Source organism: Oryzias latipes, chromosome 20 (genome assembly GCF_002234675.1).
Source record: "Oryzias latipes chromosome 20, ASM223467v1".
NCBI lineage: Eukaryota > Metazoa > Chordata > Actinopteri > Beloniformes > Adrianichthyidae > Oryzias > Oryzias latipes.
In genome coordinates this window covers 1,844,002-1,866,177 of record NC_019878.2, presented here as the reverse complement: position 1 = coordinate 1,866,177, position 22,176 = coordinate 1,844,002, and the positions used below count along the sequence as shown (strand labels likewise).

At 44.1% G+C, this 22,176-nt stretch overlaps 1 protein-coding gene across 3 annotated transcripts; it reads left to right on the top strand.

Annotated features, from left to right (window-relative positions):
- Positions 1–57: 57 nt before the first annotated feature.
- On the top strand, positions 58–21,276 carry gcm2 (glial cells missing homolog 2). 3 transcript variants are annotated; one of them, XM_011473574.3, is made up of 9 exons: positions 58–144; positions 215–341; positions 11,388–11,451; positions 11,786–11,974; positions 12,044–12,156; positions 18,825–18,950; positions 19,026–19,279; positions 20,069–20,303; positions 20,447–21,276. In XM_011473574.3, the coding sequence occupies exons 2-9, from the start codon at positions 249–251 to the stop codon at positions 20,759–20,761; spliced, it is 1,389 nt and encodes a 462-aa protein (XP_011471876.1). In that variant the 5' UTR covers positions 58–144; positions 215–248; the 3' UTR covers positions 20,762–21,276. The 3 variants fall into 3 exon arrangements, with proteins under 3 accessions (XP_011471876.1, XP_020557738.1, XP_011471877.1); XM_011473575.3 differs by having other exon boundaries at positions 88–144; positions 220–341; XM_020702079.2 differs by having other exon boundaries at positions 78–341.
- Positions 21,277–22,176: the final 900 nt, after the last annotated feature.

The window sequence follows — 22,176 nt, the reverse complement described above, 5'->3', positions numbered from 1 at the left end:
AAGCAACGAGGTGTTTGCAAAGCAAACACACCCACACACACACACACGCGCGAGCTCACCCAAACACACACTCGGCTCTCCTCTCTGTCCCTCTCTCTCTCCTCCTCTGCCTCCTCGCGCTCACCTGTCCTGTCAGTCTTTCAGGTAACTCTCGCGGAGTCGCACGTGCTGATTTCACGTACTTTGAAACGTTTTTCATTGAGTTCTCATTAAGATCAGAAGAATCTGGACCAGAACCAGAACCAGTCATGTCCCGGGCAGAAGAGGGCGAGGAAACGGACTGCGTGTGTTCGATCGGGATGAAGTTCTCCTGGGACATAAACGACCCCAAACTGCCGCAGGTGCGTGGACCGGAACCGAACCCTGCGCCGTCCGGTTTGACATGTTTACTGGTGGTACTCGTGGTGAAATTGTGCTGGTATCGAACCTACGAGCTCAGAAGCGTAATCGAGACGAGAGAGATGAGCCGCAAACGGGCCGAACCGAGCTGGACTGTAAGAATAAAAACTGGGTTCTAGGAGAACCGTCCGAACCACCGATACCGGGCCTCCTGGATCAGCCGTAAATATAATAAGATGAAAACTGTGGCTTCTGGAAAATGTACTTTATTGCGTTAAAGACTGGAAAACCTCATTTGAAATATTCTTTTCGATTCGATCTGTTTTTATTTTTAACGTTGAAAAACGTGGTTTTTTTTTTTAGATTTTCAAAAAAGAAACGAAACTAAAAGTCCAAAATGAAATTCCGTTTAGAGACAAATTTAAACGTGAAAAATGAAACGCAAACAGCTCCAAAATAATCTTCCAATCATTAGAATTATTTATAAATATTCTCAGTCAAACACTAAAAGGCCAGAAATGATTGTAAAATGAAGAAGACGCGCGTGCGCCGCACTTTGATCTGGAGCTCAGAACTGCGTGATGACCACCGAACCGAACCACATTCATTGTAATACGAGGTTCGGTGTTCAAGCAGAGTCCAAATTTATCTTCATAATTTGAAGCTGAACAAACGCGGAACCAGAACCGGGCCTTTGGGCCTAAAGCGGCTTTATTTTGATTTTTCTTTTTGTTGTTTTCTGATTATTGTCAAAGAAAAAATAAACCGTAAAGAACTTAAAACATCGGCCTTTTTTATTATTATTTTTTATAACATTTAGGCCCCCAAAGGACGACTCGGGGCCCTGCGCGCGCGCGTCTTCTGCTGCCACCCTCGGCAGGGGCAAATGCAGCAGACTGACACGTTTGGGGCATAAATGCCGAGAAACGGCGCTCATGTGGAATGATGGTCAAGGCTTTAGTCAGATTCAGTGGCGGTAGGATTCCGGTCTGTGTGTCAGAAAGTGGATCGCGATGTGAGTCCACGCGTGGACACTCGTCACGTTCAGCGTGGAAGCAGATGCTGACGCGGCCTCGGCACCACGATGATCTTTCTAGAGAGGAGATGTCACGGGTCACGCGTGTTTCAGCGTCAAGGACGGAAAGAGTCACGGAGGAGCAAACCGGCCGGTCGGAGGCCGCGCTGCTCCCTGATTGGCTGCAGAAGCTCCGGTTGGGTTCTGATGCAGGTGAACAAGGTGGACCATGACCTGAAGACATGAGGATGCTTTCATAGATGAAAAACAAACTCTCTGAATAGAAAGAGCTCACAGCCTGACCCGTCGTGTCTGTTCTGTAGTTGAGGGGAGACAGCCTCACTTTTTAGGGGAATTTGCTGATTTGCTTTAAAGCTCCTCCAACACATGGAGGCATTTGGACGTTCAAATCCTGTTTTAAAATCAGCAGATATATTAGATATTAGCAATCAAAAACACGTGATACAAACTATTACAGAATAGGCCTACTTGTACTTGTTGCTATATTGTAATGAACCGCACAGGATGACCTTAAATCACCGACACCTGCAGAGGTAGAAAGGACAGATGTTCTGCTTGGTACTTTACTACTGACTTACATAAAAATGTTTATTATCGGTAAAGTTAAAGTACTGGAAGCACAATTGGAGAAGCAACCTTAACTTTAATACATCTAAATATTAATAAATAAATACATAAATATTGGCTACTTGGAAAAAAGTAGATAACCTGGATTTAATGTTAGATTTTGGGATAGACTGATTAAAAAACTAATAAAATCCAGATAATAAAGCAGGTCACAGGATTTTATTGTACAAAAAACACCAAATAGTTCAGTGGCCTTGCAGTGGAGTGTCCACCCTGAGACAGGAAGGCTGTGAGTTCAAATCCAGGCAGTCATGACAAATGCTCTTAATGGGAACAGCTACAAAATCCTGACCAAAAATGAGGATCATCAAGAAGATGTTAATAAAAGGTATCCGATCCAGAACGCTTCTTCTGACCAATAGAAAGACTCGCTAACAGCTGTTTATGTCTCTTTAGACGTCCATGGGATTTCAGCTGTTTGGACCGGTTACTATTTTACTTTCGATGCTTGATCCGTTGGATCGGAGGGTTAGACCGAGCGCGGCTGTGGCTGCAGCCCCCCCATGGGATGAATCCCATGCAGAGAACACGTCGCTCACCTGGGTGAAAACGAAATAACTGACAACGAATGGGACTTCTACTTTTAGCTTGAAATGCCCTCTATTTAGATCTTTAATATAGGCAATATAATTGTTTTCATGATATTATATTTGTGTGTGTATGTGAGGCCCACTGGGCCTTGAAGAAAGTCTCTCAGAATATTTAAAATATTTACATGTCCACTCTAATCATCTTCTTATCCGTCGTCAAAGCGTCCCAGAGATCTTTTAATGATGACGAGGCTGATTTTTGGCAAAATCCCCAAATCAGAAATGCAAAAATACAAATTCAAAATGACAAATGACAGAGTAGATTTAACAAACACTATTTTATTTTAACAAGGAAATATCCTCAAACACAAAGTTCAACCAAATACAAGCTGTACAAATGTTTGCAGCAGATGTTTTCAGAGCCGTCAGTAGTTTGAGCGTCTCGTTAAGACAAAAGCTTCCGGCGCTCGACAGAGTATCTGTTTCAGACGCTAAAACGAATCAGTACTCCCGCTTTGGACAGCTACAACATTCAAATGGGTTTGGCGGCGTGTGGTTTGATGCTCATAACCCCAGAGGTCAACATTTCCGTTTTTACCCACCAGCTGGGCAAAATTACCAGACAAATTATTACATTTTCTACAAAGAAAAACTATAGTTGTTGTTTAAAAAATGACATGTTTAATGGAAAGAGAGAAAGTCAGAACAAAGAAAACATCCGATAAAAACAACAGTTTAAGTGACTCAGATTTCTAATCAGTCTTTGCTCTTTGGCATTTTCACACATCGTTGACGTATTTTTTTTTATTATGCTCTATGACAAATGAGTTGTTTCTTCTCTTTAGCACAGCTAAATGCCCCCATGAGGGGATACAGAGGGGGTGTCAGCCAGTCACCGGTAGTCTGAACCCACTGAGGAGGGAGGATTTTTCTCTTAATTTTGTTAAGAAAAAGCAATAGCACGAAGTCGTTAATGTCTTCTAACCGTCAAGTCAAATTCAAACCTGCTGAGAAAATAAAGACACATTTGCCAACTGCAGATTGACAGAAAAAGCACTTTTCTCATCCAGCTGATTGATTTTTACATGAAATCAGAACAACAACAGCCTAAAAACACGATCATGTTTGGTTTCTGGACATTGACAGTAAAGATGCAGCTCAACACCGGCTCTGTAATGTTAGACACTGCTGATAAAGTTTTATTCACAGTGGATTCATGTCTGTTATTGTGTTCAGAAAATGCTGTTTTTGTTGTTTAATGTTTCAAATTCGTCGATTTATCGCTCAGCCAGATAACATTAGCGGCACAACAGAAGGGCGAGTATTATTGGAGCACAGTTTTGAGGCAGATTCTGAGGAAACCAAAGACGTAGACGAGGAGGAAGAGGAGGAGGAGGAGGAGCTGCAGTGAGGCTTTGGCCTGTTGCTGCGTCACAAACATTTTGAAATGGCGCATTTTCTTCCTTTAACGATCCCTCACGATTGAAAAACAGAAACTCAGCTTTAATCATCAGTTCTTTAATAAATGTCCTCCATTGTGAAAAAATGTTAAAAACACCAAAAACACACTCTTCTTTGAAGTGGGTCTGTAAGTATAGGGTCTTTTCAATAAAAAACTCACTTTTTTTTAAATCTGAACATTCTTTCTTTTTTTGCATCAAATTCTCTCTTTTGATGTTGTTTCTTTCATGAAACATGATCTGTCAAGCCTATGCAGTGATTACTGACAACCATGTGACATTTGGATAAGCATGAGCCAGCTAACAGCTAACACATTGCTTTAGCCTGGAAGAGAGGAGTTGGCTCGTTTCCTTTGACTGTATAAAAGACCTGGACTAAGCGACCTCTCCTCTCCCGCGTGCTCCACACAGGAAGTTCCTGCTGACTCTAAAGCCAAAATTCCATAGACTTCTATCGAGAAATAGAAAATACTAAACTGGAAGCTGTTGGTTTCATGCCGTCCGACTTCCTAAATGTCAGGTTTTGTCCTTCATACTGACATTGAAGTAAGTGTTTTCATAAAACGTTTTCTTAAGTCTTTATTCCAAGTAATTACTAAAGAATGACAAAAGTTTAAAAACATCTGTTTTGCTTTTTGATGCACATCAAATTTGTGTGTCCAAGAAACCAACGTCAGCCGTGTTACCCACTGAAAATGCCTCCTTAACCCTTGTGCTATCTCAGATGACCCCACCCCCCCTTACATTAACGTGTTCTCCCTACCATGACAAAGGTGGATAAAGGTGGATAGATTTCATGTAATCCATGGACACCAGTGAAGATCACAAATCATTGAAGAAAAAAGGTTCAGAGCACTGTCTAGTGGGTCTAGATGACCCAACTCCCAATGTTAAAGTGCCTAGGATAGCACAAGGTTACATCAGCAGTGCTTTGTTTCAAAGTCACATGATCAACATCCTTAGGAAATGTAAAGACCGTGTGGCTAGTCGTGACTTCTCTTCAATATTTGACTGTGCACATGCAGAGTTGATTCATGGCTAACTGTTCACGTAAACTTGCTTTAGATATTAGATTTCCAAAACTGCATGTCAGGTTTATGCTAAGATGAGTTTAATAAGGTTTAGGGCCCTAAAGAGGCTGAAATGTCAACCGTGTTACACAGATGGAGGTTTAATGTGAGGATTTCTGTTCAAATTGAGAGACACACAGCATGACGTGTTTTAGGGGGATGGTTTTGACTGCTGGTGGGAAGCAGCACCTTTACAGGGCTCAGCGTGATGCTGCCCATTAGAGAAGGGCTGCATAACCCACTGCTTTTCCTGGCCACACCGGGAAGATGTCTGATGGTACTTGCATGGAGATACCATCAGAAAGTTTCCTCCTTCAGCCTCCGACCTCACATTATGTGGAGATCGATGGGGACATAATAATGGATTGGATTTATCTGCGCTTTTCAAGACACCCAAAGCGCTTACATTATGTCCATTATTCATTCACTCCTCATTCATACTTGGTGACGGTAAGCTACGGTTGTAGCCACAGCTGGCCTGGGGCAGACTGACAGAGGCATGGCTGCCATTTCGCGCCTACGGCCCCTCTGACCATCACCGGGATCATTCATACACATTCACACACTAGTGGAGCCACACTGGAGGCAAGGAGGGTGAAGTGTCTTGCCCAAGGACACAACAACATTTGGCTGGTGGGAGCGGGGATCGAACCGCCAACCCTTCGATCATTGGACGACCCGCTCAACCACCTGAGCCACTGTCGCCACATAAGCTCCAAGGTCAAAGAATTGTAAACCAAAAAAACACAAAGATAAAACTGCGTGAATTTAAAGGAAAATTAAGATGAAAATGTCATGAGCTGGTCAGGTGAGGGTATGGATAAGGGTGTGGAGAAGCCACAGTCAGCCAGCACAGGAAGAAAGAGTGAAACACCAACAAAAACCAAACTATCACCTGCAGACATCACATAAAATAGCATTTCTGAGTATTTCTTTATTCAAATCATGGTGTATTGAAAAATCCTGTAGCAGTGAGGCAGCTGCTCCAATCGGAGGGCCTTCAGGCGAATAGATCCACATACGTCTTAGTTTTCCTCGTCTGAGCTGGAATCAGTAGAACACAGTGGTTTTCCAAATAAACTGATTTTCATTTCATGAAATGGGTGAAGTCATATTCACAGTTAAAGGAGTGAGCGTGGTCCGAATGACTTTTAAAATGCAGTGCAACAAACAGTTCTGCACTACATAGTATTTAAGGAATTCAGACATAGCCTCAAAATATTTTGTCAATGGACTCCAACACGCACGCACACAATTGTCCGAAACACAGTTGACAAAACAGTGACTTAATTATTTTAACATTCATTTGAGCTTAAGCTTGCCAATTAATTCATTTAGCCTGTACTACAGAAATATATAGTTTACTTATCAAAAAATAATCTTGCTATCTTGAGTTCTAACTTGACAACAAATGTGCCCCTAATTGTAGAAGGACCCTTTTGCTGTAGTGCAAGTGATTCAAGTTATAGAGACTTGCCAACCAGATGCCTCAGTTAAAGTTTGTGATCTTCAGTTGAATGTTTAAACCGTTTTTATTGTCAAATTCTTCCTTGGTGCCTTTCAGAGGAAGGGGTGTGGGAGTGTTTGCCATAGAAATAAGGGTGCAACAACGTATTTGAAAAATAATTTGATTAATGTCATAATTTGTGGTGGACGATATGATTCATAGTTGATATCAGTTCATATTAATCGATCTGGTTGGATCCAATTCTCTGACCTAATATGGATCCAGATCCTCTTCATCCAAACTTCCTGCAGTGAGACTCAGACAGAAATTCCTGCTACTGAACAGTTTTCCAGATTCTTGGATTTCTTCCAGATCATCAAGTGGAAATGAAACAAACAAGTGAACTAGAATGAATGTCAAATCCATTCACATGTTAGTTTCCTAAAGTTCACCACTGTTGTTTTTCCACATCCAAAGAATCCAAAGGGAACATTCTTAGAACATTCTAGACACTGGATGGTCACAGGACTTTATTCAAAGTCTGTCCACACATTGGACTGGAATGAAGGACTGATCCGTTTTTGCTGCATCATGTGTGTTGTCCGCTGTGATTGGTTGTTATTCCTTTATAGTCAAATAAACCTGCTGTTTTTTGATCCAAATGTTTTTTTGCCATCACAACTGCCCCAGCCACAGCTGGCTAAGACTGTGGATACTTGTCAGTGTCTAGAGGAATCCCACAAGCCAGTCAGAGTTGGTAGTATTTCTTTCAGCTTAACAGCACCCCTCACCTTTGGGGATTGCCATTGCGACAGGCATCAGAGAGCCGATGGCCACAGCTGCAGGGCAAGAGAGGTAAAGAACCCTGAGACTAAAAGTCCTCGGCCTTCCTAGGTACCTACTTGAAATTCTCTTAGATGTTGAAATCAACTGCACCTTCTTCTACTCACACTTCCCACACCAACACACACAGACATGATACAAAAGGAGGGTGGTGGTCACAGATCTTCTCTCTCCTCCTCCTGTGATGGGGGGAGACAGCTGCTTGGCCTCCTTGGCCTGATGACCCTTTCTCCTTCCTGGAAGGAGAAGACCTCTGGCTATGCCATGAATCAGGGAGCACATCACATTTGAGCCTGGGGATGTTCGTGTTCCGGTGATGCCGATTCAGAGTCTCCTTATCCTTCCAATACCAGGGATCCTGGTCAGTCTGCACTTACCATTATTGTCATGGCTCCCTGTCTCTTGCTGGTACCCTCCTCTGGGTCAGGGAGGATCTGCCTTTGCCTGGCTCTCTGCTGGTGTGGTGATCACGGCTCCTGGGTGGTGGTGGACTGCTTGTCTGGGGCTTGAAGGCGTTCTCATGTGGATAGGGTTTTGTGCTGTACCCTTGGCACAGCTGGAGTACTGTTGTCTGTCTTGGATGGGGTTTGTGCTCTCCATAATCCTGCCCCCCCTGCTCTTTGCTGCTGGGGGTCCTTCTGACTCTGGTCCAGGTGGCTGGAGTCTGGTTGGATTGGAGGCAGACTCCCTCATTCTGCTTCTCTGTGCAGGCCTCTGGGGGTCCTAGTTACCATTGCCAACTCCCCTACTGCTGGAGGGTTTGTGTAGGGGTGACAAGGCACACCCTCTTTTTGTTTTATTCTCTATAACATCATCATCTACTGTAGAACACAGGCAAACATCCATCCTTCGATGTTCTGAGCCTGTTTTATCCCTTACGGGGTCACGGGACTGCCGGACTCTAACCCCGCCACTGCTGGGCGGAGGCAGGGAGAGGTCTGTTGCAGGGCCACACCGGCAAACAACTGAGGACTATACTGTATATGAACACTCACCGGCCACTGTATTAAGCACACCCTCCCATTCATTCATTCATTCATTTTCTTTACCATTTATTCCCTTTCGGGGTCACGGGGTTGCCGGAGCCTATCCCAGCCACCCTCCGAGCTGCTTGTTAATGCAAATTTCTAATCAGCCAATCACATGGCAGTAACTCAAAGTAGACATGTTCAAGATGATCTACTGCAGTTTAAAACAAGCATCAGAATGAGGAAGAATGGTGATTGACTAATTACCTTTATTAATGACTTTGAACGTTGTTGTCGGTGCCAGACGGGCAGATCTGACGATTTGCTGATCTACTGGGATTTTCACCCACAACCATCTGTAGGGTTTACAGAGAACGGTCCAGAAAAGAGAATATATAAAGTGAGCTGCTGTTCTGTGGGCAGAAATGTTTTGTTGATGCCAGAGGTGAGAGGAGAACGACCAGACTGGTTCCAGCTGATAGAAAGACAACAGGAACTCAAAGAACCACTGGTTCCGACCGAGGTCTGCAGAAGAGCATCTCTGAACACACAACATTGGTTTAGACCGGGGGTCGGCAACCCGCGGCTCTTTAGCGCTGCCTTAGTGGCTCCCTGGAGCATTTTCAAAAATGTTTGAAAATATAAAAAGATTGGGGAGAGAAATATATATATATATTTTTAATATGGTGTCTGTAGAAAGAAAAACAAGACACAAACATTCTTAACGTTTTCCAATGCTGTAAGAATGTGTAGAATAAATATTAAATTTCAACATTTTTGTCAATGAAGATTTGAGTCTTAGCCTGCGACACATGTTTCTACCAGCAGGGCAGCAGACCGCTAGGCAGGTGGCTGATGTAAATGAACCACCGTCAGTTCCGTGCATTGCTTGATGAAGTTGAAAACGAATATTCTGATCTCCTGCTACACAACAAAGTCCGATGGCTGTCCAGGGGTGACGTTTTGCGTCACTTTGTCGTCTGTTTCGAACACGTGATCTGCAGGCGCCGCAAATGCTTGAAGCTGTTCTGACATTCGAGCGCAAGCTGACTGTCTTTGCCAGAGATGTACAGCGAACGAAGTGGATGCTGCTGTGGTTTACCCCCTGCAGTGACTTGCTTGGCATTTGCACATACACTGACCAAAAATATAAACGCAACACTTTTGTTATTGCTCCCATTTTTTATTGTATGAACTCAAAGATGTGAAACATATTCCACATACCCAAAATAACCAGTTCTCTGAAATATTGTTCACAAATCTGTCTAAATCTGTGATAGTGAGCACTTCTCCTTTGCCAAGACAATCCATTCCACCTCACAGGTGTGCCATATCAAGATGCTGATTAGACAGCATGATTATTGCGCAGGTGTGCCTTAACTTTATTAATTTGATTTTATATACTTTACCTTTTCAAAGGGCTGTTGTTTTCTTTTTTATAAATGCAGGCTGCGTTTTATTGCACTCTGTTTAGTTCCCAGAGAGGGGCACGTCACGCACGTTCCGTTTTGTTGTTTTTTGTTCGAATCCTCAAAATAAAAATGACATAAAAAATCAGATTTCTTTATGACATTTCTTTAATTTTATCAAATTAATGAAACATAATTCATTGATATTGTAATGAAGTTAAATTTGCACAACAGAGCAGTCACTTGACCTGTCGTTCTCTGCAGAATGCAATGCAGGGCAAATAAACATTTAGTTGTTAATGCTCACTATGTATTTGTAGCAACTTCATTTTGATAGAAGGCTAATATAGCTATTATATATACATATTGCATGTGTTGCCTTCATTATAAGGCTTAAATAGGGCTTTTAATATTTTGCGGCTACAGAAATGTTTGTTTTTTGTTTTTTTCGTTCAATTTGGCTCTTTCAACATTTTGGGTTGCCGACCCCTGGTTTAGGCTGTCATCAACAACACCTACATGAATAATAATTTCACACATTGCTGTGATTTTATCTGTGTTTAACAATAAAGCAAATAATAATATAATTTTTTTTAAAAACTGAGAATAGGAACCAAGAGGAATGAACACAAAAGCAAATAGGATTTTTCTGTGTTATTGAGTTTGAATGAGACAGAGCGGAGATGTTAGACTTTGTGGTGCTGCTCTGATTCTGATTGGTGGATCCAAGCAAAATATCTGTTAAGGAAATACTAAAGCTCATAAAAACTGTCTTGATTTTCTTTATCAAATTATATATTATGCAATATTTATTTAAGTCTTGTGTTTTTAGTGATTTAGTGGGCATATTTAACAGTGATGTGGTTTTGAGCAGATGGCAGAATTTTGGGAAGCTGGAAAAGAAGTGAGAAGGACGACATAACTGCTTTATTTGCCTAGTCAAGGGTCTAAACATCTGAACTTTTCAGGTTTTCTGAGTGATCCTTGACCTGGAAGGGTTAGTATCATTCAAATATTCCAGACCTTCCAGAAGCACAAACTATTGGAAGGTTAGCTGAAGGTCTTTGGAGCTGCTGACTCAGCTCTAAGTCTTGCTGAACCATTTCATTGTCAGTTGAAGGTTAAGTAGAGGTTGTGAAGAGCCTGCTGACATAGCATGCGCTGATGTTGTTGCTCAAACACCAAAACTGGTTTTCATATTTGTGTTTTCACTCAAACCAAAACAGTGAAAGAGACTTTGTCAGCTGATCTTCAGGCCGCCCTGACACTGATCAATATCTACCCCGTCCTATAAACCGCCCAACTGCACCTTCTTTTTGAAACATAAGAGCTGCTGATCAGGTTCTAATTACAACACGTAAAATATTTGCAATGTCCAGTTAAAAAACTGGACACTGTCCAAGCATGTCATGCAGGCTGAGCACAGAGACCTATAGAGACGGCCTTTACTGCCAGATAGACTGATTGTTCTGTAATCTGTTTGATTCTTTTGGATTCTTCACTGCAGGCAAGCATTCATTCTGTCCTCTTTAGATGTTTAGTGTAACAAGAGTCAACCAGAAGACTCCTCCAACTTTGACCCGTCTGTCTGTCTGTCTGTGTCTCCTTCTGTCTGTCTGCACTTGTCTGACTGTCTCGCTGTCTCTGTCTGTGTGCAGGACCTGAAGCAGTTCGACCCCTTCCAGGAGTGGACAGATGGTTACGTTCGCTACATCTACAGCGGTGAGACATTTTGAGTTTACCGTACAGATGAAATGCCTCCTCAGCTGTGAATAAGTGTTCTGATTGGACAGTTGAACCTTTAGGTTAATGAGCAGATGTGTCTGTGCAGTCAAGCATCTTTTCTTGTTGGCACAAATCCTAATAAATACAGTTTTTAGGCCAACGTTTTATTGTTTTGACTTTTACTAACTGAATCCATGGGAAACTGCAACAGTGGCAACAAAAAGCAGGTGAAAGGTTGAACCTTTTTCTTGGACCTCAGATCATACAGCAGTCTTTGAGGAGCGGCTGAACACTTGGGAGGTTTGAACTTGCGAGTCTCTTTGTTTTGCAGCTGAAGATAAAAACGCTCAGCGACATTTGTCGGGCTGGGCCATGAGGAACACCAACAACCACAACTGTCAGATCCTGAAGAAGTCCTGTCTGGGTGTGGTGGTCTGTTCTCGGGGGTGCTCGCTGCCAGACGGATCCAGACTGCAGCTCCGACCCGCCATATGTGACAAAGCTCGGCAGAAACAGCAAAGTAAGGACTGAGTGAGACCATGTGTCCGTAGTCCCTGCTAGACCAAACTCATAACGATGTACGTTCCAGAAAAGCTCTGCCCGAGCTGCAGCGCTGGTCTGGAGCTGCTGCCGTGTCGAGGTCACAGCGGCTATCCTGTCACCAACTTCTGGAGAGTGGACGGAAAATCCATCTTCTTCCAGGTAGAACCGGTTCAGTACTTTGTCACTCAGCTGAACGGAAACGTATGTGCTGAAAGAGAAATCGGGTCCAGAGATCTTTAAATGATGTATTTAGCAAAAAACTAATACAAATGTTATTTTATGAAAAATCATTAATAAAGAGAACTTTCTTTAGATCAGATTCCAATCGATCATTTTGATTCAAAATTATGGCCTGCAGCCGTCACAGACTGCAGGGACCAGGTTGTTTTTGTCGACATATCCGATATCCGAGCCAAAAAGGCCTGAAAAAAAGTGTTACAATCAGACTGGAAAAGATTAAAGTGTTGAGAGGAAGAGGGTGATGTGAGTGTGTTTATGGTGTTAAAAATTGCTTTTGGGTTTCTTTTGTTCATTGAAATAAGTTTGTGAAAAAATGTTGACCTAGCTTGCTTTATCATATCATTTAGGGTGGAGGGTGGCTCTTTAAGATGCAGCCTGTGCACTTCCAGTTTTATTGTTTTCCATAGACGTTCTACTTTACGACAAAGTCTTCTGAAGGAACGAATGTCAGCAGTTATCCAAGGAAATGACTTATTAGAAGTGACGCTCTCTCTGACAGCAGCAATTGTGTTTATAATGGTTTCACAGTGACTGTTAAAAGAGTGCAAAAAAGAGTCTACACTGTCAAAAGGGTTAAAAGAATTTGTATCAAACAGATCTGTGAATCTATCCGACTCATTCTGACGTAAAATTCGTCTCTGCATTCTAACAGGTGTGGGTGAAGGCGGGTGGGGGGAAATCACACTAACCCTTGTGCTATCTTAGATGACCCCACCCTTACTTTGATGTGTTCTCCCTACCATGACAAAGGTGGATAAAGGTGGAAAGATTTCATGTAATCCATGGACACCAGTAAAGATCACAAATCATTGAAGAAAAAAGGTTCAGAGCACTGTCTAGTGGGTCTAGATGACCCAACTCCCAATGGTAAAGTGCCTAGGATAGCACAAGGCTAAAGAAAATTCAGCAGTGATCACCGATGTGACTGTCTTTAACTCTAAGCTGCTTAATATGTAGACTTAGGGAAAAGACTATGTCCAGAGTGTGCAAAATTCAAATATTTAGTTATAAATAACAATTCTGAAGCAGAGACACAGGAAGAGTCATGAATGTGAATATTAAAATCACCCAGTGAGAGTACAGGGTTCAAATTGATAATACCTGATTAAAACTCAGCAAACTCGTCTAAAAATACCCGTGCAGGGCCAGGAGGTCGGTAAATTAAAATGCAATAAAACGGGGAGTCAGATCCAACCTTAGTGATCTGCAGTTCAAATGAGCTGAAAGAATCTGAGCTCAGCTTCCAGCCGGAGGCTAGAAGACTACCAAATGTCCTGGTAGATGGCGGCCAGTCCCCCCCAGACTGCCCCGTCCCACAGATTGTTGAGATGGATGCGCTCCATCTTCCGCTGCCATGTCTCTGTCAGGCAAAGGAAGTCCAAGTGCTCCGATGTGAAAGAGTCATTCAGATGAAAAGCTTCGTTAGTGATGGAGCGTGCGTTCAACAGGAGTTGATCCTCAGATGATCCCCAGATTTCCCGGCAAAGGGGTCGCAGGGTTCAGGCGTTAACTCCTCTATGGCGCAGACCGGGCAACCAGGGCCGTTTTGTCAAACCCCGTTGACAGGAGTCAGCCAGCTGATCACAGGCTCCAGGGAGCGATAGGAAGAACAGTGGCGACTAAACTCTTTGAATTCAGCCTTGGTGTGTCCAGTAAAACCTCTCAGATGGGTTTTTATGCGGATCATTTTACCACCTTGTCTTCCATGGCAACGATGGCGTCTTTTCCTTGGGGGAGGGAGAGCCGTTGGGCGGCAGAGAAAAGCAGGAACTCCCTCTAGAAAAGCGGGCAGGGGTTTCTGACCACGAACATCTTGTGAGTCGAGACCTGTGCTTGGGATCCAGTAGTGATTTTTGATCATACACCAGCAGGCGGGTAGATTTTTGGGTCATAACCATTATTAAAAGCAAAAATATTAAAACGCAAAGCAGGAGCAGACGGCAGGCCGCACACACTGGCGCCGTTGTGTTAGTCATAATGTGTATGTGTAAATGGAGGGGGGGGAGGGCAGAGGGGAGGGTTAGTTTTAGTTTTCTAACTTTTTTGTATTTTGTTGTTTTTAATTGTAAAGCGGTTTGAGCTGCACACATGAAAAGTGTTTTTTTAAATAAATAAAGCTTGATTGATTGATTGATACCCAAACCCAGACTTTCCGTCTGTTTTGTCAATATGAAATGTGAACAGGTTTTAAAATGAATACCACAGCTGATCGCCACTCACAGCTGACATATCCAGTCCTGTTGCTGCAGGTACGACAAACCACAAATGCAGGACTGTTTGTTTCAAACAAACATAGATGAAACACTATTTCAACTTTGGTTTATTTTCCTTGTGCATTATTGTTATGAAAGCACTTTTTTGACTTCATGCCAAAATATGTTTAAAAATGTTATTTGACCTGCTGTTTGTGAGTAAATAAACTTTCAGATCTATTGGAAATGGTGTTAGTTCACATTAAAGTTGGTAACGGCACCGTTGTTAAGGAGAACATTTCTAATTGGTGCTTCATGTCATAAATGTTGCTGACCCCTGGTCTAAACAAAGGGATGAGGGGAAATCAGTGGAGGCTTACATCCGTGCTAGTATTCACACCCAGAACTCAAGTTAACTGCCGATGAACTCCTGCTGCTCTGTAGACACTTTGTCCAAGAAAATGTCAATACTTTTAAAATGTTGTCTAAAGTCTGCATTATTATAAGTAAAAGACCTCTGGAAAAACTTTTTCCATAGATCAAAATATGATTGAAGCGCTTTAGAAGCAGGGACCACAAAATCTTTTTTGACAGCCTGTCCCTTGGTTGGGTCGGATCTGTTGTTTCTAACACAAACACACACTTTACGCAAACAAGGAAGGAGGGGCCATTGACCTTCTATTCCCTACCCCATTCCTTGTGGGGGAACCAGGCCCTCAATGGGGTTGGGGCCATCAATGGTGTTGGTCCCTTGCACACTGGCTTCCTGGTCCTGCTTGTCCTTTCTCCACATGAGGAGGGGAATCCCTGAGTTCTCTGGCTAGGCCAAGAGTTGAGGATCACATCACATCTGAGCCTGGTGGTGTGTCCATGTCCCCGTAGAGCTTGTTCTGGTCTTTGACTCAGAGTGCTGGACCTCTTTAAAATTTCTAACAACACGAGCACCTGGTTGGTCCATGTTTGCCACACTGGTAGGGGACCCCCAGTTCTCATGGACACTCTCTTATTGGTCTGGAGGGATTTCTCCTCCAGCGGATGTGGCCTTGTGCTGGGCCCCTGGGGAGGACTGTTGGGGCGTGCCCTGTCTGTGCTCGTCTGCCCCTCTGTTCTCTGGCGCTTGTGGTAGAGGTAAGATCGGGCCTAAAAAATCCAGCCCGACCCGACCCGACCCAGGCCCGCGGGCATTAAAGCCGAACCCAGCCCGAACCCGACCAATTAACTTGATTTGCAGGCCCGAGCCCGAGGCAAACCCGAAATTTCACTTTATCTCATAGTATTTTTGGCAGAAAAAAGCGCAAGATTTCTTAAGGTTAAAATATCTACATATTTTTATGATCATGATAAATGCATTTGCACAACGAAATAACGCTGGAACACAGAATAAGAGGCCGGACAAAGAGAGTGAAAGAGAGATCTTCATGCGCACTCGCTTCATTACGCGGAGAAATACTGCAGCCACGGCGGTGCCTGTTTGCCTTTTCCCTTCCCTTGTCTTAAGGTTCGGTGAACGTTCTCCCTCTGAGTAAGAAGCTGGCTGTTCCTTTCGGTTTGTGCGGTAACCGTTCTGACATACAGGATTAATAAAGAGCTGTTTGACAACCGCCAGCCTAAGGAGCTTCTTTGCAGCTGTTAAAATATAGTTATTAAAGAAGTCAGCGAGAGAGAAGCCCGGCCCGACCCGAACGTAATGATTGTCATTTAGTAATTCGGGTCGGGTTCTGATTCGGGCTCGGGCTTAAGATCTTACTTCTAGCTTGTGGACCCTGTGACGGTCCTGCCGGCCTGTGTCTGGGTGGCTGATATTTGGTTGCCTGGGGAGCAGGTACCTTCGCAAAGTGTCTCAACGCAGGTGTCTGGGGGGTCCTGACGGCCACTGCTGCCTCACCTTCGGCAGGGGGCTGCACGTGGGGACGACTAGGCACTCCCCCGTTGTCTCATTTTCTCCATTCCACACGCATCATCGTCCACAGCAGAACATGGACACTCACCTGATGACAGGTGGCAGCTCACCTTTATACAAACAGGTTCTTGGTATTTGTATAGGAACAATATATGCTTGCCATGTTTTTGTTTACGTTCATATTGTTTGTGAGGTGATCAGTATGGTTTTGTTAACGTGTTGACATGTATGTGTGGAAAGGCTTTTGGAGCCAGCAGATTATGTTTTGAGTGTGTGAATGAGAGGGGATTCGATCAGGCCCAACCCTCAACGGTAATAATGGTAAGGAGGCCTCTTTACCAAAACACAACACCACAGCCAAGACGCAACTCCTTCAGAACAACACTAATAAACAATTGATTGAATTACCAAGAACAGTGTCCCAAAGATTAGATGACAGAACCCCTCTGAAAATATAAAGTAAAACTAAAGCTCCAGGAAGCCTCCAGCCAAGTCCGGCCAACCCACCAACGGCCCTGCCAGTGGTTCTGACTGTGTCCTGCCCCACTCACTGACTGTATAAGAGAACTGGACTGAGTACATGTGATGTCACCATAGAAAAGCTAAACGAAGCTAATTCAGTCGAGCAAGACAGCGGTTATTGGTCCTAGTCGGTCTGAGTCTAAGTTTCTATGGCAACTACTGTCGCCAATCAGGAATGAGCTTGTTCAAAGCCCACGCCCCTTCCAATGACAGTGAGTCAGGAGAACCTGACAATCAATCATTAAGCTGGGGGTCAGCAGGCACCACATGCTTTTACTGAGGCATCTAATTGGTCTGTTTATAACTTCAATAATAATAAAGAAAAAAAATCATGAAAAAAATAGAGTTATCAAGAACATGTTTGAAAAAACTTATGAGGGCAAGAATGGTTATTCTGACCAATAAAATAACTAACAGCTGTTTATCTCTCCATAAAATTCTATTGGATTTTGGCTTCTTAGAGCCATCAGGTACTTCCTGTTTGGAGCGCCTGGGGGAGGGCCGTCTCTGGTTTTGCGGTGCGTCGTGCGGTTGCTGTTTATCTGCTGCTGCTTTGGTCTGGCAATATAAAAGATATAAGGGCTTGAACCTTTCACTCTTGTTTCTGCCGTCGTGGCACGCACCTGCTGAGGTACAGCCACATAACCGCTCAGTCCAGTTCTCATGTACAATCAATGATGGAGGGTTAGGGCGGTCGACCTCTGATCGGAAGATTGCAGGTTCCGGCCCATGTGCCGACGTGTCCTTGGGCAAGACATTGAACACCACCTTGCCTCTGGTGGAAGGTTGGCGCCAGTGTTTGGCAGCGGAGCCACCATTAGTGTGTGAACGTGTGTGACTGTAAAGCACTTTGGGCCTTTGAAGAAGGTAGAAAAGTGCTATACAGGTATACGCCATTGCTTGCATCCATTATACAGTCAATGCTCGTGTCCCACCCGTTGACAGTCTGTGAAATCACCTTTGGCCGGGCTGTGATTACAAAAGCTCCCTGCACGTCCATATAATGTAACGTTAACAGAGAGTTCACAGTCACATTGATTTAACAGCAGCTAGCAGAGTTACTTAGCCGTCATCTGTCATTCAGAACTTACCAGTCTTGAACCAAATCTAAATTCTTCCCCTTCAGCTTCCCCCTACCCCTACATTTAGCCCTCCAAATGGAGAGTTGTGGCAAAATAGTGTCTTCGAAATCGGACGTGAACAAAAGCTCTGCAGAACGACGTGACGCGGAGGGATGTTGAGCCCTCTGCTGCGAGGGTTAGCCCGTAACCCCCTGTGCTTTCCTATGGGGTCAAGATGACCATTGACGTGTTCTCCCTACCATGACAAAGGTGGATAAAGGTGGAAAGATTTCATGTAATCCATGGACACCAGTGAAGATCACAAATCATTGAAGAAAAAAGGTTCAGAGCACTGTCTAGTGGGTCTAGATGACCCAACTCCCAATGTTAAAGTGCCTAGGATAACACACGGGTTAAAAATGCGATTTCGGAAACCTTAGCAATAATCCTACTATTGGAGGGGTAGGGAGAAGCCGGAGGTTTAGGATAAGAATTGGGATTCAGCCGTTGTGTAACTTCGGACAAAGTTGTTCGTTGTTGAGTCTCAGTTTATGTCAACATACTTTTTAACCTTTGAATGTTGGAGACATAGCAAGTAAGAAGGCTAAAGTCAAAATCAATTCATGAGTTCCTGCTGTTGAAGTCCAAGTGAAGTTTAAATTTGTTGCATTCATGATTTGAGTCCAAGTCATGTGACTCAATTTAACACCTCTGGAGGTTAACAGGATTACTTCCATTTGGCAACATTTGATTTATTCTGGTTGACTGAAAGTTAAAACTATAGGTGTGGATATGGAAGTTTGGGATCTCAACAGCATCTGTTAAAATGTTGGGTTAACCCAGAGGCTGCTGACTGACTCAGCAATGCTGATTCCTGCAAACTTTATGTCTGCTGTTGCTGTTGTCTTCCAGGCTAAAGGGGTCCATGATCACCCAAGACCAGAATCTAAATCGGAAACTGAAGCCAGAAGAAGCTCAGTAAAGAGACGAGTGAACTCGCCTCCATTCACGCCCAAACGAAGACTTATTGACCCTCAGGTGGACTCCATGTCAAAACGGTGTGGATGTACATGTAGATGGCGTGTGGGTTTTTACTCTTTTTCTGTGTTTCAGGCCCTGGGCCCCGCCCTCCTCTGTGTGGAGCCATCAGATAGAATCTCCTTCATTGAGCCCAACTTCCCACAACATTATCCAGCATTCCAAAGTCCAGAGCCTTACTACAGTCCCCACAATCCACTGGGTGAACCCCCTCCCTCCCTGCAGAAACCAGCCAACACCAAGCTCTTCATGAGTAGGCCCAGTTATGAATTCCAAGGATACCTGACCCCACCTTCATACCCCATGACCTCTGACCTCTGTGACCCCAGGTTTGGCTCCCACACTTTAGAACAAGGGGACTGGCCCAAACCAGATTCTGAACTACCTCCACATTTTTAGCAGAGGAAACAGTTAAGATGAGCCCCTGAAGCTTAACTTAGCATCTGAACTGGAAAAAGTTGGATTGATGATATAAATCTGCTGGGAACCCTTGAAGAGATCAGATCTTCTACATTTGGGTTGAGTTTCAGTAGAATTTTCTTTCAATCTTCACACATCTGAACCGTAACGTGACATGAACCTAAGCTATACAGTTTGAAATGGGACTGAAAATTCTGAAACCCCATTCTGTTTATGAAACAAGTCAGTCTAGATTTAGCAGAAACTGGGATCAGGCTCACAGGTATCCAGGTAACCACGGCCTGAGTCTTGCTCCAGTTTAACTTTGACAACTTTGTGAGCAAAGTTTTAATAATTAACATTTCTGGTCCCTTCCAAAGGGTAACAGCAGATGTCAAAAGTTTGATGCCACCAGATCCTGGTGGGGTCTACAAACAAAACCGAACTACAGTGTTCTCTTTTTTATCGAGGAGGTTAAATATTAAGAAGAATTTGAGATTGAGACTGGAAGACTCCTCACTACACACTGAATACACCTCTCTCTCTCTCTCTCTCTCTGTGCATCCGTAGATCTTGTTGTTTCAAAAGTAGCTCGCAAAAGTGTGGGCACCCCTGGTCTAAATGTTTGAAATCATACAAAGACGAAAAAATAAATACAGTTTGACACTTGTAATTTGGTCTAACTCTCTGTTTGATCCTCTGCCCTTGGTTGTTTGCAGGGTGGGGCCGGTCTTGGGTTCCTCCTCAACCTCATCTTCATCTTCAGCTCCTCTGTCCTCCTCCTCTTTTGAGCCCCAGACAAAGCCCCCTCCAGCTTGGAAGGAGCTGCTGAAGAGCACTTCCCCATACGGGGACAACCACCACTACTACAGCGCGGAGTACCCCTGCCGTTACCCTAGCAACACACCAGGGTCACCCGCGCCACTGCAGACAATAATCACTACCACAACCAAGGTGATCACCTCCATAAAGGCACCCCCCTACTGCACAGAATGCACATGGGTGTGGTGGGGGGGGGGACTATGGTCACTCTGAACAGCAAATGTGCTGTCAACTTCTGCAACAATAAACATGTCAGCCTTTCGTCTCGTTCTTAGGTGTCCTACCAGCCGTGCCCAAAGCCTCCAGGTGCCCTGCCCCAATACCAGTCGTGCCCTAAACCCTCAGCTGGACTCCAATCCTACCAGCCCTGCACCCCCCCCAAACAGCCGGGCCTCTCTGCCTGTTCCTCTCTGCTGGACGACATTTCCTCTTCCTCATATTCCACTGAGGTGAAGGTGACAGAGGAGTCTGGGGGGGTCATCAAGTCTCTATCGTTTCCTCCCGAGTCCCTGCAGACCAAAACGGAGCGCGCTGATGGCTACGACTACCACTATGCCTACCCCAACACGTACCGCTACAATGACTACTAACGTGTCTGATGTCACGGTAACTGCTTCTCCTGTCGGTCACAGAGGATTTCTGACCTGATCAGCCCCACTTGGGAGCCACACCACGAGTTTTAGAATATGTTCGGAAACCTCCAACTGGATGGCAAGAACCTTGAACACAAGGTGACAACTCCCACCTGAAGATTCAGTATTTAAACTTGTGGGGTTCCTGGAGCTTCAAACCACACCCCCCAACCTCTCTCTGGACTGGGTTGGTCCCTGAGCAGAGCCAGGATCCAGCAGTTGCTGCTTTGTTTTTGACTGAACTACTACACACACTGAAGGCTTACTGGAAAAGTGCAGATAAAATCAGAGAATCAAACCAAACCAACTGCGAGCCAACTTCACGGACCGATTCGGTTCAAAACCTGCAGACAAGAGGTGGTTTTATCCATCGGTTTGGCAGCCAATGTGGAGAATCTATATTTAACTTTTACTCACATGTAACCTTCAGAAATGACTACTGCCATGATAATAAACATAATTTATAAAACTCCCTTCAAGCAGCGTCTGTGTTTGGATGTAAACATCCTAAATGATCATGCAACCAGATTGAAATAGACCTGGACAAAAACCTGGACCTGAAGGATCCCTGGTCCCGGCTGAAACGCAGGAGAAAATGGTTGATTAGGTCTTTAGGTCCTGATCTAGCTTAGAAATTTAAATATTCATGTAAGTATCCACAGGAACCACTCTCTACTGGAAGATTTTGAGGGGTCTCACATTAGATTCCAAGTAAACAAGTCCTTACACACATTCTTCAGACAGGGACCCCCTCACACACACACACATACAAAGTTATCCTGAAAAGTCAAGTTTTGGTTTTAGCCTTAATTTGACCCACAAAAACAGAAACAAAAACCCGCTCTGCTGATCTGTCATGAAGCTTGGCCAAGGCTGGGGGCCTGTTGGAACCCCTGTTTTGTAGGACCCCTCCCTACAAGTGAGAGCCAGCAGCAGCGGATCAAAGAGCTGCTGTTTGGACTCGAGCTGAGCGGAGAACAAATGCTGTTTTGACAGAAACGGGTCTGGACAGGACTATCTGCTGTCCTGCACCTGAACCGTCCACCCCTTCTTCCAAGAAAACACCTCATTCCTGCAGTCTGTTCCTAAGCTTCTCTCAGACACCGCCTCTTTGTTCTGATCCAGAGCCCCTCTGGTTCTGAGCCGTTTCTTTTTTGTCAGATTGCGGTTCTACTGTATCGGCAGAAGAAGAAGTTGTGTGAGTATTTTTGGATGCTTTAGGGAAAAGAAATAGTATCAAGTTGAAACCTGCCGGGTCCAGGGACGATTTGGGGATTAAAGTATCTTCTGACCTGATCATTGGCTGCACTCAGCTTCATCCGAGTGAGATGTGTTTTGCAGGTGAACTCATCTGTAACAGGTAGGAAACAGAT

Coding starts and splice junctions, on each gene's coding strand:
- gcm2 (XM_011473574.3), top strand. CDS start 249: ATGTCCCGGGCAGAAGAGGGCGAGGAAACGGACTGCGTGTGTTCGATC. Junction 12,157..18,824: donor GAAAATCCATCTTCTTCCAG/GTAGAACCGGTT, acceptor GTTGTCTTCCAG/GCTAAAGGGGTCCATGATCA. Junction 19,280..20,068: donor TCTGACCTCTGTGACCCCAG/GTTTGGCTCCCA, acceptor GGTTGTTTGCAG/GGTGGGGCCGGTCTTGGGTT.